The 16,952-nt window shown below is 39.3% G+C and overlaps 1 protein-coding gene across 5 annotated transcripts in view; it reads left to right on the forward strand.

Moving 5' to 3' along the window:
• The window catches only part of ACMSD (aminocarboxymuconate semialdehyde decarboxylase), an 87,973-nt gene that overhangs the window by 40,365 nt on the left and 30,656 nt on the right, over positions 1-16,952 (forward strand). For all 5 annotated transcript variants that reach the window (XM_057744316.1, XM_057744319.1, XM_057744318.1 and 2 more), the window contains 2 exons: positions 1,884-1,979; positions 3,101-3,273. In XM_057744316.1, the coding sequence (XP_057600299.1) occupies positions 1,884-1,979; positions 3,101-3,273 (269 nt within the window). The remainder of the gene's footprint in view (positions 1-1,883; positions 1,980-3,100; positions 3,274-16,952) is intronic.

The raw sequence follows: 16,952 nt of genomic DNA on the forward strand, positions 1-16,952 counted from the left end.
CACCAAATTCTTGAGCAACAGTTAGTCAGAAGAGATAACCTAAGAAGCCCCAGTGCTCTCTGGCTTCAAAGAAAATCTCATCTTAATTCACGCAACACTTTGACAAGTCCCACAAACTTATTTGCACTGCAACTTCCCACACGAAAAACAAAGAAGAGCATTTACATAGAGGATCATTTCATCACTTACTATGCAACACATATACCTTGATCCTTTCCAGCATGCTGGGCCCTGTACCAGGCACTAAGGATGTACTAGACATGGACAAAACCTCTGCCCTCCTGAAGCCTGAGTTGACAAGTACACAGATCATAAACAAACAGGCTAATTTCAGAATTTTATTTTGGATGCAAAGGCTGTCTTTAGCAGATTGGAGAATTCCCATCAGGGGAGGGCCATGATCCAATTTACATTATAAATATTCCATTTTGGCCCCTATTGGACAATTGATTGTCCAAGTAGTTAATGGAAAGCAGAATCACAGAACCAAAAGGAAGTGATGCTACCCATCCCCCTGCCTGCAGGAAACTCTGCCCACAAACCACTCCCAGATGTGAATCCATCATGTTTCCAAAATTCTCAAGAGGCCAAGGATCCAGGGAGCCAGGGGCATCTCTGTCCACGGAACAGTGACAGGCATAGGGTAGGATGAACAACCAATAGAGCCCCATGCAGCAGCCACAGAGTCAGGCTTCCCCAGAAGGCCCAGAGCTCAGTCACGGAGCCCCCAGAGATTGTATTTTTTAAAATAAATAATTTATTTATTTATTCATTTGCTGGGTTGGGTCTTTGTTGCTGCACATGGGCTTTCTCTAGTAGCAGAGAGCGGGGGCTACTCTTCATTGTGGTGTGTGGGCTTCTCATTGTGGTGACTTCTCTTGCTGTGGAGCGCAGCCTCTAGGCACGTGGGCTTCAGTAGTTGTGGCACATGGGCTCAGTAGTTGTGGCTCACAGGCTCTAGAGCACAGGCTCAGTAGTTGCGGCGCACAGGCTTAGTGGGATCTTCCCGGACCAGGGCTCGAACCCATGTCCTCTGCATCTGCAGGTGGATTCTTTACCACTGAGCCACCAGGGAAGCCCCAAGTCCCCAGAGATTTCTTAATCACAGTCTGAAAAGCAGTCAACTGGAAAAATAGTTCAGATTGACTCCATGGAGGTGAAAGCATAAGGCATGGACCAGCTGCTCCTTCTAAAAGCACAAAGCACTTGAAATAATTCATTTTAATCCAGTTATTTTCAACCTCAGCTCTAAGAAGCAGCAAAGATTCGTCAGGAATATTAATATTAGTTAATATTTATTGAGCATTCACTAAGTGGCAAGAACTAAACATTATTATCCCCATTTTACAGATGAGGAAATTGAAGCATAGGGAGGCAACTCAGATTTGTTGAGCACCTCCAATGTGAAGTTCTGGCCAAGAACTTTCCCAGCATCATCATTTGCAAAAGCCTTGCAAGATGGGCAACACTGTCCCCATTTCACAAGTGAAGAAGCCCAGACTCAGCAGCATCAAATCACTTGTCAAAGGCCAAGAAGCAAAAAACTGAAAGAATAAGGGTTCAGCCTAGACTCACTGTACTCTGCTTGCCCTACTGCATCCAAAATGGAAGCTGGGAGAATCAGGACAAAAGCCATATCTTCTGTCTCCTTGACTATACTAGCCATTAGATGACTCTGCTTGCAAGAGGCATATAGGAAGTATCACATGGTTTCTGCTTGCCAAAGTAATGGCCTGCATACAACCAAGCCATGCTGGGCACAGGGACCCCACATTTTTCAGCACTGAAAATTACAGCAAGGTCCCATTCCCCCACTATTAGCATCACTGAACTTCTTGCTCGTGGTGACAAGCCCTATACGTCATGACTGTTTCTTCTTCCAGGAATGCCAGCAGAGACCACCACAGCCATTTGTTCCATGATCATGGGTGGAGTGTTTGAGAAGTTTCCTAAACTGAAAGTATGTTTTGCTCATGGAGGTAAGACCCTATCTGTATTAGCCAGCTTGGGCTGCCATAACAAAATGCAACAACAGACTGGGCATCTTAGAGAATAGAAATGAATTTTCTCACAGTTCTGGAATTCCAAGATCAAGGTGCCAGCAGAGTTGGGTTTTGGTGAGGTCCCTCTTCCTGGATTACAGAAAGCCGCATTCTTACTGTGTCCTCCCATGGCCTTTTCTTTGTGTGTTCACAGGAAGAGAGAAAGTTTCTGTGTCTCCTCCTCTTCTTAGGACACCAGCCCTATCAGATGAGGGTCCCATCTTATGACCTCATTTAACCTTAAGTATCTCCTTAAAGGCCTTATCTACAAATATAGTCACATTGGGGGTCAAGGACACAATCTTGGAGGGACACAATTTGGTCCTTCTAGTCATTGTTCTAGTTATAAAGTATATGATGATTCAAGGACCAAATTCCATTTTTGCAGACAAGTTTAGTTTGGTTGGTACAGTTTATTTGATTTCGTTTTGTGTTTTTATTAAATCTCTCTTGTCAGACCACAAGCTTTCCAGTTTGCAATAGTCCCTACCATTCACTATTGTTTACAAATAGGCCTGTTTCATTCATTTACATTTCCTGCTTGGTCCCGGAAGGTAAGTGAATTTGTGACTCTTGGATACACACACAATATCAAACTATACAAACTGTTCTCTAATCTGCTTTTCCTTCTCAACAGCATGTAGAGACATCTTTCCACGTCAGTGAGTACAGAGTTTCATCATTTTTGATGGTTGTATGCATGGCAATGCTTTATGGATGTGCTAGCATCATTTAAATATTCCCCAATTGATAGGATGCCTCCATATTCTTCTGTTATAACCATGCTACATTTGAAAACCTTGACCACATATCTTTACACACTTGTCTTATCTCTATAGAACAAATTCCTTAAATCCGAATTTCTAAATGAGTTAACTTTATTCTTTATTCTGTGCCCTTTATTCTGGGTCATCTCTCAGCATTTGGAACCCAGTAAATCCTTTGTAAATACAGTTAACTAGCTGGGCTACTGTAACTTCTCTTTGCATACAACGTGAGGATTGAAAAAAATCCTTTTCAATTAACACTAGCCCCTCAGGAATGGGTTTTACTTGCAGGTGGCTCCTTCCCCTTCACAGTAGGAAGAATCTGCCATGGATTCAGAATGCGTCCAGATCTGTGTGCCCAGGACAATCCAACCAACCCAAAGAAATACCTTGGTTCCTTTTACACGGACTCCTTGGTTCATGACCCTCTGGCCCTCAAGCTATTAACAGATGTCATAGGAAAGGTAAGCCAGCACTGCCATTTGGATGACTTATGGAGAGCAGAGTGCAGAAGCAGCAAACAGTTGCTTGGTCTCTCTCCAGAAAAGGGATGGGAGAAAAGGCATTAGAAGAAAAAAGAGGGACAGTGAGGTTTGGGATTAGGTTTGCTCGCACAGGGTATCCTAACCAGAAACTCCTTCAACAGAGACCATGTATCACCAGGGAACCATTATGGATGAATGCCAGGGAAATCCCAGGTAACCCACATGGCTGGGCAGTTCCCCAGATAAGTTCCTCTTCCTTACAGTCACCTCTGTAGTGACCATAAGGAAGTGACACATCATGATGAGGTAAGCAGGAAGGAGCCAGCAGTTTTGAAGTCAAATTCACCTGGGTTAAAATCCTGGCTCTACTTCTTACTACTTAAGTAAAGTGTGACTCTTAACTGTCCTCATCCACTAAATGAAGAAAACTGGAACATTAAAGCGGGGCGATGGCACTGGGCAAGGAGGTAGGGGAAGATGATGAAGGGTCTTAGGTACCACCCAAAATGTTCTTCTGCAATAACATGGCCTTTGTTTTGAAAATGATTCTCTCATTTGGCCAAAAAGACCAGCACGTTAGTGCTTTAAACCTCACAAGAAAAAGTCTTTCCTCTGTTATGGTCTGCTGGCAGCTCTCCTGTTGGTGGCATCTCCAGTTTTAACTATTCTTTGAAAACGCTAACTCAGCAAGTTAAGGCAATGTTTAGAGCAAAGGTCAGTCTGAATTAGTAAAAAGTCTGAAATATTTAGTATTTCAATTCTGTTTTATTACTTACATATATCAACAGAAGGTTTCCAAATTTTCCCAAAGAAAAAAACTCTTTGGGGTTTCTAAAAGAATATGGATTCTAATTGTTATATATTGTTTTGTTTTATATCTGAGGAAAGAAAAACTCAGTTTGTTAGATAATTTTCCAAGTTAATTTAACTGGAACTCTGGATAAGAGTTTCCTTTAACTAGAAAAATACCTGGTTCAATTATTTGTAGATGAAGTGAATGGGTCCAGGAAATGGGCAATGGATAAGAGAATTAGACTGAAGCTTCTAGAACACAGACCCATAGGATAGCACCAAGATGAATGATTAAATTCATGCCTGGAAACAGTTTCTTTATGTCACAAAAAATGTCACCACTGTGCAAAGAGTAGGGATAACTGAGGCTACTAATATCACCATGTGACCCTGGGGATAGTTGAGTCATGAACTCCAGGTACTTTTCCTTCTCACTTAACAGTACTGAAGTGTGTATTAACAGTATTAAAGATTCAAAAATAAAAAAATAAAAGAACATGGACATATATATTTAAAGACTGGCTATATGGTACTTGGATTGAGAGCAGATGCTAAGGCATTTAAAATCTTGTTTAGCAGAGAAAGAGGTCCATTACCTGAAAGCTGCAAGTAGTGTTCCATCTTCAGAATGGAGACTTCATCTCACTTTAAAGCTGACTGTTTCTCTGGTTTGAGAAACTCACTAGAATATAAATGTTGAACATTCTGGTTTGGGAATAAATTATGTGGCTGAGCTGTGCTTCTGAGCCTTCTGGCTTTTGTGTTGTCCCTGCTGAGATGGGTGCTTAGCAGCCAGTCGTGACTGTTGATTATTATTGGTTTGGACAGAGGGACTATGGACAGGTATATAAGTAGGAAACTACAAAAAGGAGACATTGAGAGATACCGTGAGCCCTGGACTTCAAGCAATGGAGGATGGGGAGGGGGAGAGTAATGTGGAATTGGGGAAAGGTCATTCTCACTTCCTCCCATCAAGCCTAGCACCCCTGGTATTCCTGCAATGGCACCATCAGGAAAAAACACCTTTGGCAAATGCAACACCCATCTTATGAGGGACACCATCAGCACCTTCAAACAGCATTTGGGGCAATACACATCGGCCAGGGGCGGGTCACAGCAGAAGAGGAAGAACATGGCAAATGCCTTGAGGTAACCAGTGGACAGACTAGTTAGTAAGTACACCCCTTTTATGGACTCCCAGAAAAACTCAGAGGGCACTGCGCAAAGTTGCAAAGGTGCATTCAAACTGTGAAGACCTGAGCCACTATACTTTGGGCATCAAAAGCAAATGTGACTTCATTTTATGTGACCTCACAGGCTGGTGAATCTAGGACACAGAAGCAGTATATATTAATAATTTAGGATTCTCTTTAAAATATTAATGCTTCTTCATTCTAGTTATATTAAACATTAGCAAAATCTTTCAAAAACAATCCCCAAACCAGAATGGCTAAGGAAAGTCCTAGCATGCCAGCCAGTCTAGAGAGCAACCATCCAGATTAGAGCAAGAGGACAGAAGGTTGTGGAGGTCTCCAGGACAGAGAAAATGGTATGGATGGGTTATTTGATGTGCTTGAATTTGAAACAATGATTGCCAGGTATTTAACAGATCTGTTGATGCATTAGGAACAAACCAGCTGTACATATATAGAAAACTGAGCAAATGAAAGAAAAGGAAATAATTAACTCCAAGGAAACAAATATCCATATAAAGACAGATAAGCACTGTACATTACTTGACTCAGCAGTGAACAATATTTATATTTATGGTGTAAACATTAAGCACTGCCAACTGAAGATTGTAATTCTACTGGGAAAATGGAGGAGAGAGGTTGGGATAAGAAAGAAATTCTCCATGATCATAATGGGAAGTCAGTAAATACTCTCTAAAGCTAATAAATCAAGAAACAATAGTATAAGCTTATTATCTGGAACAATAAGGGTGATTATCAGAAGATTCATGTTAAAAGGTAAAAGTGGCTGTCTTGGGTGACAAGAGGCGGGGAAGTGGACACAGGACTGTTATTGATAAGAAAGATATTAGTAACACTTGATTGTTTAACTATGTATAGGTATTCTTTGATAGATCAAAATTTTAAAAATACCTTAAGAATAAATAGACATATGTCATATATACACCAAAGCCATTTATTGCACACCTATTTCTAAAATTCCCTCTAAACAGAAGACTTAAATTACATCATCTCTTAGCATCCTCCCATCTCTAAAATGCTTTGCTTTTAATCTATGTCTACTCATTTTTTTTAAACTTTTTTTTAAATGTATCTTATTTATTTATTGGCTGCCTTGGGTCTTCGTTGCTGCACACGGGCTTTCTCTACTTGCAGCAAGCAGGGGCTATTCTTCATTGTGGTGTGTGGGCTCCTTATTGTGGTGGCTTCTCCTGTTGTGGAGCACGGGCTCTAGGCACATGGGCTTCAGTAGTTGCGGCACATGGGCTCAACAGCTGTGGCTCACGGGCTCTAGAGCACAGGTTCAATAGTTGTGGAGCACGGGCTTAGTTGCTCTGAGGCATGCGGGATCTTCCTGGAGCAGGGATCGAACCCATGTCCCCTGCATTGGCAGGCAGATTCTTAACCACTGAGCCACCTAGGAAGTCCTATGTCTACTCATATTTAAAGACAGATGCAAAGAATGCTAGTTATATGTTACCATCTATCACGGTGAAAAATACAAAAAACTTATTGCCTGCCTGTATTAACATGATCATAGAAAATTCACTTTACATATTCAGGTGGATTTTGAGAGGTCTGTTATCCTCCCATTACGATGATATCATAATTTTGGCTAGATCCATTGATCATCTATTGCTGCCTAAATAACTTCCCCAACTCAGTGGATTAAAATAACAATAAACACTTATTATCTCATACAGTCTCTGTGTCAGGAATTTAGGAACAGCTTTGCTGTTTCAGGATTTCTCACAAGGTTGCAGGCAAGTTGTCAGTCAGAGCTGCAGTCACCAGAAGCCTCAACCAGGGCTGAAGGCTTTATTTCCAAGGTGACTTTTATACATAACTGGCACACTGGTGCTGGGTTTTGGCAGGAGCCCTCAGTTCCTCCTCGTCTGGGTCCCTCTACACTCCAAAGAGCTGCTTGAGTGTCTTCACAACATGGCAGCTGGCTTTCCTAAAGAATGAGTGATCAGAGAGAGAGACGGGGGTGGGGGGAGGAAAAGAGAGCAAGGGAGAGATGGAGTGTGCACCAGGCAGAAGCTATCCTTTTATGAACTACCCTCAAAAGCCACGTTGTGTCACTTCCACCACATTTTATTCATTAGAAGCAAGTCACTCAATCTGGCCCACATTCAAGGGGGTTGGAATTCGGCGCCACCTTTTGAAGGGGAGGAGTTATCAAAGAATCTGAAGACATACTTTTAACTACCACACTCCACAATGACCACAAATTATTTATATTCCTCCTAAATGCAAAATAGCTTCAGTCCTCCCATGACCATCTCAAAGTCTCATCCATTTACAGCATCAGCTTAAACTCTAGGATCTCACCACTTAAAGTAACTTGTGGATGAAGCTCCTCATGTACAGTTTCTTTCAATCTGAAGACCTGTGAACTACAGAGACAAGTTCTTTGCCCAACAAACATACAACATTATAAAATGGTGAGACAGGCAAAGGATAGTTGCTATAGATCCTCCATTCCAAAAGGGGAAAATCAGGAGGTTTAAAGGAGTTACTAGTCACTAGCAAATCTGAAATCCATTGGGCACATGTTAGCAGTTCCTTGATTAGAACTCAGAACATAGGAATGATTCTCCACAGCTCTTGGTTCTACCCTCTGCGTCATCCCTTCTTTTACATGAAAGGTAGCCCGTGTTTGTGGCTGAGTAGTTTGTACAGACTGCTTCTTGTCCCTACAACTTTTGAGGCCCAAAGGCTCCTTTTCATATTGTTCTATTTGTTCCTTTCAATCCAAGCTGGCGGTGTTTCTGCAAAAACAATTCTCTTAAAAACTCTGCAGATCTTTTATGAATCTTATCAGGTTTCACACCATTAGGCAAAAGCCTTACCCACAAATCACTGAGAAAAGCTCTACTCCACCTTGGGTTTTTGCAAAGCCTGCTGAGGAACAACACTCTTGAACTACGTAGATGCCCTTTATTGTTTGACAGTGGTTCTTTGAGGCAGCGCCTTCACTATCCTGAGGGCATCACAAAGATATGAGAGTCACATCTTGGTTTCATTTTTAGACAATGTTTTTCTGATTGTGCCCTGGATTTAATCTTTGCCAGAAAGCCATCTCTAATTTTAGCATCATCTGCCATTGGAGGGGCTGGGCATTTTCAAACCCAACAATTTCTGGCTCCTTTATATTTAATAGCCCTCCCTTTATGGCACTCCCCCTGCATTTTACTATAAGCAGCAAGAAGCAGCCATGCAACACTTCCAACACCTTGTCTGGAAATTTCCTTAGCTATATCACCCAGTTCATTAAATATATTTTCTTTTCTTTTTTTTTTTAAATCAAGTTTATTAAGGTGCTTGTTTAGAATCCAGTACCTGTAGGCTCGCTCTTTGCAGTGTGATTGAATTTACTTTAGGTTGGAGGAACTCCGAGGTTTTTTGTTTGTTTGTCTTTGGTTTTGTTTTTGTTTTCTTTTGGTTTGGTTTTTTGGCCACACCTCAAAGCATATGGGATCTTAGTTCCCCAACCAGGGATCAAAGCTGAGCCCCCTGCAGTGGAAGGGTGGAGTCTTAACCACTGGACTGCCAGGGAAGTCCCTAAATATATTTTCTACTTTGCATATTACTGTAGGTGACCGTGCTGCTAATTTTTTTTTTTTGGGGGGGGTACACCAGGTTCAATCAATAATTTTTTTAAATTATTTTATTATTTTCTTTTTTTGCCACAACATAGCAAGGATCTCGTTTTCTCTAGTTTCCAATAATATTTTCCTCATTCTCCTTAAAGTCCTTATGGTAAACTTCTCACAGGTTATACAAGCTTCTAATAACAGTGTTTATAAGGATCTTCAGTCTTTCACTATCTCAAGGTCCTTCCAACTTCCTCCCACTAATCAGTTCCAAAGTCAATCCCAGATTTTTAAGTCTTCATGATGGCAACACCCTACTTCCAGTTACCAAAATCTGTATTAGTTATCTATTGCTGTATAATACATTAACCTAAAGCTTAGGTTAGGTTTAACACAGCAATGAACACATTATCCCATTCATTTCCTCTGGGTCAGGAATCCAGGAATCTCATGGCTGGGCAATTCTGGTTCCAGGTTTTCTATGAGGTTCAGTGAGATGACTGCAGCCAACAATTTATCTATCTATCTATCTATCTATCTATCTATCTATCTATCTATCTACCTTTCATTTTTTCACCCTTTAATTTTTTTTGCACACTACTTTACACTAACTTAACCCCAAACTCTCTACCAATTTTGTAACTCTCCTCTCAGTGCATTTAAACACATTAGGTACAGTAGTCTATTAATTCTTTCTTCTTGAAAAAATATCTTCAGGAGTCTCTGACTTGCTCTGATATGGACTGGGTTGTTATTTAGACTGGCTACACAGCTGACATCTTGAAATCTCCCCTTTGTGTGCCTCACATTCTCTCTCTCTCTCTCATTGGGTTCCCTGCTTCCTGAGCCTCATGATTTTCCAATTTTTTGCTTTATTCCTTCATTTTGGTAGAAAACATCTTCCAATAACTTTCTAAGAAAGAGAGTACGGGAGATGAAATTTTTGAAACCTTGGTTATCTCAATATGTCCTTATTCTTCCCTTACAGTGAGTTAATTGTTTGGCTAGGTATATAATTCTAGCTTGGAAGCTGTTTTCCTGATTAAAGACATTTTTTCCACTGTATTCTGGCTTCTAGAGTTGCTGTTGAGTAATGCAATGCCAGTCTAATCTTTGAAACTTCATATAAAACCTATTTCTCTCCCCTTCCCTCCCAATCTCAAAGACTCTTTAAGATTTTCTTTCTGTCCTGAAATTACTCAGCAATGTTACCTGATATGGGACTGTTTTCACCCATTATGCTAGCCATCTGGTGAGCCCTTCTGTTCAGTAAATTTTCTTAATTTATTTCTTTAATGACTTCCTTCCCTCTGTTTACTCTTTGGAGTTCTTATTCTAAAGTTGAACCTTATTTTTTTTCTGTCTTACACTCCCCCTTTTAGAGTCTTTGTTTTACTTCCTGGGAGACTTTCTCGACTTTATTAATAAATCCTCCTATTTAATTGGCTTATACATATATATATATATATATATATATATATAAGTGTAATGCTTTTCTTTTATTTTTCTTTCTTTCTTTATTTTTGGCTGCATTGGGTCTTCATTGCTGTGCTCGGGCTTTCTCTAGTTGCAGCCAGTGGGGGTTTCTCATTGTAGTGGCTTCTTTTGTTGTGGTGCACGGGCTCTAGGTGTGCAGACTTCACTAGTTGCAGCATGTGGGCTCAGTAGTTGTGGCATATGGGCTTAGTTGCTCCGCAGCATGTGGGATCTTCCTGGACCGGGGATCAAACCCGTGTCCCCTGCATTGGCAGGTGGATTCTTAATCACTGTGCTACCAGGGAAGTCTCTAATTGGCTTTTTTAATTTGTTTAATTTACAAGAGCTTGTTACTGTTCTTGTTCTGTAAACATTTTTCAAACATCCTGTTCTTGTTGAGTGGGTACAATATCTTTTCTAACCTCTCTAAAAATAATAATAATTTTGGGAAATTACTTCTCCCTGTAAGTCTTCCTTCAACTGGCTTTTTGTATTTTTTTTTTAAGTCTCAGTCTTTCACATTAAATGTTTTCTTCAAATGTCTGTAATCCTTGGCTGTTTGCTTATATTTAAGAGTGGTCATTAAAAAGAAGATTGGAAGTCTCTGTATGTGGATGGAGCCTGTCAAGTGTGGTCTTCTCTATAGAATAACCCAACTGAGCCATATTCTTTGGAAACTCCAGAAGTTTCGTCTTTCCTATTTGATCTATCACTTTCCCAGAGAAGCTCTTTCAACCTCTTATCTGAATGGGAAAGGCCTGGTTGCCAGTATTCTGGGAACTGAGAGGGGATAAAGGTTGAGAGGCACTCAATTTTTAATAAATAAACTTCCATTAACATTTTTGCTTTCAGAACATTCCACACTCTCAACTGTGCCTGGTATCTCCCAGTTTAGAGACCCTCTCTTTCACCCCCTATTGAGACTAAATGACCAGTCTTTTGCCAGGATGAGGGGAAAGCAGACACTGGACTGAGAAGTCAGGGAAGTGATCTAGGGTCTAACTGCTTCTGAAACAGGCTTACAGTGAATTCTCCTGTTAGTTCAATCTTAGTCTCTACTTCCAGAGGTACCTGGTGCTGTCAATTACAGATATTTGAGGGCTTGATGATATAAGCCAGGTTACTTTTTGGCTTATCTTATACTAGCTAGGAATCTTTCTTTCTTGGTTTTCTAAAGTCAGTTACTATTGTCCAACTGCTTTCCAGTTTCTGAAATTTTCTTATGTCTTCTATCCTGTTCTCTTTGTCCTTGTGGATGTATGCTCTTTAAAACTCACTTTACCATCTTTTTAATGGGGTTTCAAATTGTGATCCTTAGACCAATACCAGTCCACAAAGAGTCCATGATGAGAGAAGGAACTTGTGCCAGAATGTAAACTGAGTCACTAGAGACACTGTTTAGTTTAACTGACTTTGTTTTTAATAGCAAGACTTTCTCAGTAAAACAAGCAGTGCCTTAATTTACATTCTGGGGTAAGCTCCTTATGTCTTCACGGACAAGTGAAAGTCCAGCTTGGGTGCGTGAGCTTTTCTCCCTTTCTCTAACAAAATTTATCTTACCTGTATTGCATCTTCCTATAGCCCAGCTTCCAGCTCCCTAAAGTCATTTTCATGGTTATAGGCAATTATAGGTCAGCAGAAACTGTAGCAATAGAAAGGGTCTGGCAAGATTTTCAGAAGTTAAAGAATATTCTAGTACTCTCTCTGGCTTGGGTAGAAGGTGGAAGGAAGAGAGATGATATACACATTTTAGAGTCTTAAGATCATTTTTCCACTTTTTTTTTTTTTTGGCCATGCCTCATGGCTTGCAGGGTCCCAACTCCCCAGCCAGGGACTGAACCCACACCCTTAGCAGTGAAAGCATGGCATCCTAACCACTGGACCACCAGGGAATTCCCTTTTTCTACTTCTAAAATTTAAACTATTAATTCAACTAGAACATCTATAATCACATAACTTAGTTTATAAATATTACTTTTCCACACTTACATTTCATGAAACAATTTTGTTCAAACACACATCTCTGACATAGTGCCTTGTCATTATTAGAAACATCATTTGAGGCATTAAAATTGTTTTTAAAACCATATAAACACTGCAGTAAATAAACTCTCTTAATGAGAGTGTCTGTTTCCTAAGTTTCTAAATATCCAAGCTTCACCTACAACCAAGTATCATTAGAATTTTCTTCTAGAAATAGAGGAACTACAGCACTATTCCTATGTTATTCACACAGCATTCTATTCCAAGTTGAATTCACTACTACAGCTAATCTTTTGTTTGTTGTTCATACTTTTCAGTGCTTTCTTTTTTTTCTCTTTTTCTTTATTTTTAAAATTTGGACACTGCACGGCTTGTGGGATCTCAGTTCCCTGACCAGGGACTGAACTTGGGCCACTGCAGTGAAAGTGCCGAATCCTAACCACTAGGCAACCAGGGAACTCCCTCAGTGGTTTCTGTTAGTTTCAACAAACTAGTTTCTGCATGCCTGAGAAACATGGTGAAAAATGATAATACAATTAAGAGTAGAAATAAAAATAGAAATGAAGATAAAGCAGGGGAAAAAAGTCCTGGAAATCCCATTCTTGTGAAGCAAACAGTGAATGATGCTTAAGAGTTTAATGCTGTACAACAGTCATAGCTTTGAGAGATATGAGTAAATTATTTGATCTCTCTAAGCTTATTTCCTTATCAATAAAATACAGATAATAATAGTACCTAACTCTTGGGATTGTTGACAGGGTTAAATAAGATAACCAATAAGGTATACAGCACAATTCCAGTCCCACAGTAAGTGCTCAATAAAAGCATTTGACAAAGCTACATATAGTTTCAAGAATGAAACTACAGTGAGTACAATTGTGATACTATCAATCAATTTGCAAGACTTTTCATTCATCTTGAAATGTCAGAACCTTGGAATTATAAAATCACTGGAAATTTGAGATAAAGGGAAAATTAAACTTAAACTTCACAGCAAACAAAATGTGTATTTGTCTGAAGCAGTAAGGTAAAATAAGGCTTGGATCCTCTATGGCAACTTAATCAAAAGCAAAGAGGGAATGAGATAAAAAGCAGGAAGAATCTAGAAAGCCATGCACATGCCAAGAGCAGGATGCCTCTTCAGAAAAGACATGATAGGGCCCTAAGTTTTAATCTCTCGCTGATCTTTAGGTTCAGCATCAGCAGGAAGTGAACACTAAGGTAGGGTTGTAAATGGCCTGGCCAAGTGTTGAAGGAAGGCCTGACACAGAGCCAATCTGCAAAGACCGGGACAGGTTTTTCTTCCTTGTCTCTTTTTGGTTCTCTTTTTGTTCTAGGTATTTAAAGAACTCTTTCTCAAAACACAAGCTGACCACAAGCTTAAGTAATAGAGACTTCAGAGAGCATATACAGCAAAGAATGTCTTTAAAAATAGTTTGAAAAAGTCACTAAATAAATAAATACGGAGCACACAAAGGAACAATAAACCCTAAGGAGAAGGAAGGATCTGATTACCAAAGTTACCACATTATAATATTCAAAATGTCTAGTTTTCAACAAAAAAATTAAGAAGCCTGCAAAGAAACAAGAAAGTATGGCTCATTTCCATGAAAAAAAGAAATTAACAGAAACTGTCACTGGAAAAACATTGGACTTACTAGACAATGACTTTAAATCAACAGCCTTAAATATGATCAAAGAAATAAAGAAAATCATAGACTCAGAGCTAAAGGAAACCAGGAGAACAATGTCTGAACAAAAACAGCTACCAATATATATATACTAATTATAATATGAAACCAAATAGAAATTCTACACCTAAAACAACAATAACTTTAATGAAAAATTCACTAGAGGGTCACATACCTGATAAGGGACTTGTATCCAAATACATAAAGAACACTTAACAATTCACTAACAAAAAGGCACATAACCCATTTCAATTGGGCAAAGGATCTGAAAACACGTTTCTCCAAGGAAGATATATAAATGACTAACAAGTACTTGTAAAGATGTTCAACATCACTGGTCATTAGGAAAAGGCAAATCAAAACCACAGTGAGATAACCAATGCATCCTCACCAAGATGACTGTAATAAAAAAAAAATGTTGACAAGAATGTGAAGACATTGGAACTCTTGTACATTGCTGGTTGGAATATAAAATGGTGCAGCTGCTGTAGAAAACAGTTTGGCAGGTCTATAAAAAGTTAACCATAGAATTAGCATGTCCCAACAATGCCACTACTGGGTCTATATCCCAAAGAATTGAAAACAGTTATTCAAACAGATCCTTATACACACGTGTTCATAATAGCATTATTTGAAATAGCCAAAAGGTAGGAACAACTCAAATGTCCAGTCCATCAACAGATGGATGAATAAACAAAATGCTGTATATCCATACAATGGAATTCTATATTCAGCCTCAAAAAGAAATTAAATACTGATACGCACTACAACATGAATGGACCTTGAAAACATCCTAAGTGAAAGAAGTCAGACATAAAGGTCATGTATTATATGATTCCACTTACATGAAAAATCTAGTATAGATAAACCCACAGAAACAGGAAGCAGAATAGTGATTGCCAGGGGAGTGAGTAGGAATGGAGAGTGACTTATTGTGCACAAGGTCTCCTTTGAGGGTGTGAAATATCTTAGAATGACACAGAGGTGATGGTTGCACAATACTCTGAAAGTACTAAATGTTGCCACAGTATACACTTCACAATGGTTAATTTTTATGTTATGTGAATTTCACCTCAATTTTTTTAAAAAATAAAGGGGCCTGTCTCTGCAAGACAGACTTTCAACCACCCGAAACAAAATATCTATTCACATGTGCTTTCATTTTTAAAACAGAAACCAGAAACACCTGTTCTGCAAAATAGACAGTATTTTATCTTACAGTAAAATAAATGGCTCACTTTTAGAAGAAACAAAACTATTTTGGGGCATTTAATGCCTCTAGTTTTACAATGGGCATACATGTCATCTTGTCTTGGGCATTTGATCTGTGGGGTTAGAAAATGAACCTAAACTAGAGACCAGTCAGGCCCAAAAGCCAGAGTTTTTTCTTCATTCATTTTCCAGGCTTTCTACCTCTTTAATACTCAGGACTGCTCTATTCGGGGGTTGTAAAGGGTTAGGATGATCTGAAAGCAATGAAAAGGTCCTTTATCACCAAAGATTTGATTATACCCAGGGCTATTGTAGGCAGTGGAGTATACCATATGTACTAAAATATTTCCAACCTGACTTGAAATTTAAATATATTTTAACACTTCTGCCTGTAAGTATTCTGCTTAAATGATGTTTTCTTGTGCACTTCAGTCCTCAATAAGTGGAACCCTTTTTGATGCCTGTAAGCTTCCTGAGAACAAGAGTATAATTTATTACCTTCTCAAGAAGTTGTGGTAAGTGGGAGAGAGTTCAAGTCCTAGCTCTACTGCTTGTTAGCTGGGTGACCTTTAATATCAAGTCACTTACCCTCTCAGCCTCAGTTTCCTCAACTGCAAAATGGAGATGATAACCAGACAGAGTTGATGTGAGGAGTTAATATAACATGATGCTAAAGGACTGTACAAATGTCAGTGCTTTTTGCATAGTAGGTGTTAAGTTAATGTTTGTTTAACTGAGCTGTGTAACGATCTTGTGGATATAAGGCTAATCTTACTTTGCATTGACTGAATTAAATCAGGTTCTTTCTCTAGGAAACGATGTCTCAGGGAACAAACTGAATTCTTGATATACTAGAATTTTAGTAATATGCTATGTTATAAAAGAGGTGTGTTGTATTTACTGCAAATGCTACTAATGAAATATGCTAATGAGAAGATAGTTAATTGTTCCTTTTCCAGAAGACAAATGAATTCTCTTCCACTATTTGAGTTTCTTTAGTAAGCCACACTTTCAGTGTTCGCAGCATTCCCTGAAAATGTGAAAAAGTTAATGCATCCCAGCAGGTGAGCAGTTTATTTCTTTCCTCTGGCAGGAATATTAATGACTATTATTATCAGCTCAGTAAGTCTCTGACTTCATAGGGAGTGTGTGCTGCTGGCTATGGGGAAGGAAATGTACGTTGGGGGCAGTGTTGGTGCAGAGGAATCAATCAGGATTATCCACTGCTTTCCTACCTAATAAAGAAAGCCATTGGCTATTGGGAAGGTATAATTTTAGGATCCTGGAAGAGGCAGCCACGCTACCTAAAATGCCTACCATTAGAATTATTCCTTTGGGTTTAATAGTCTTTAGAAAGGTCCTACTAAAATGTAGATGTTGTCAAATATTACAATAGCACAAATGCCCTTAAAAATTGGTTCATGATTATGGTCAATCCCAAAGGAACAGAATCCTGGAACACAGACAAGAAGGAAGAAAAAGAAGAAAGTGCTAGTTTTTGGGAGGCCAGGAACAGGTATGTTACTTGGGAGCCTGAGACGTCACGAGAGTCTTGGGTATCCCAGGGATCTTGTATCAGGGGAAATGGGGCAACAGTCATCGAAGGCCATGTCCTATGCCTCCTTAACCAGGACTCTGCGTCCATTTAAAACACAGTCAATTTGTAGTTATAACAGGTGGTAGAAATAGCAATACAAAAAGTATTACTATTT

Source organism: Hippopotamus amphibius, chromosome 8 (assembly GCF_030028045.1).
Source record: "Hippopotamus amphibius kiboko isolate mHipAmp2 chromosome 8, mHipAmp2.hap2, whole genome shotgun sequence".
NCBI lineage: Eukaryota > Metazoa > Chordata > Mammalia > Artiodactyla > Hippopotamidae > Hippopotamus > Hippopotamus amphibius.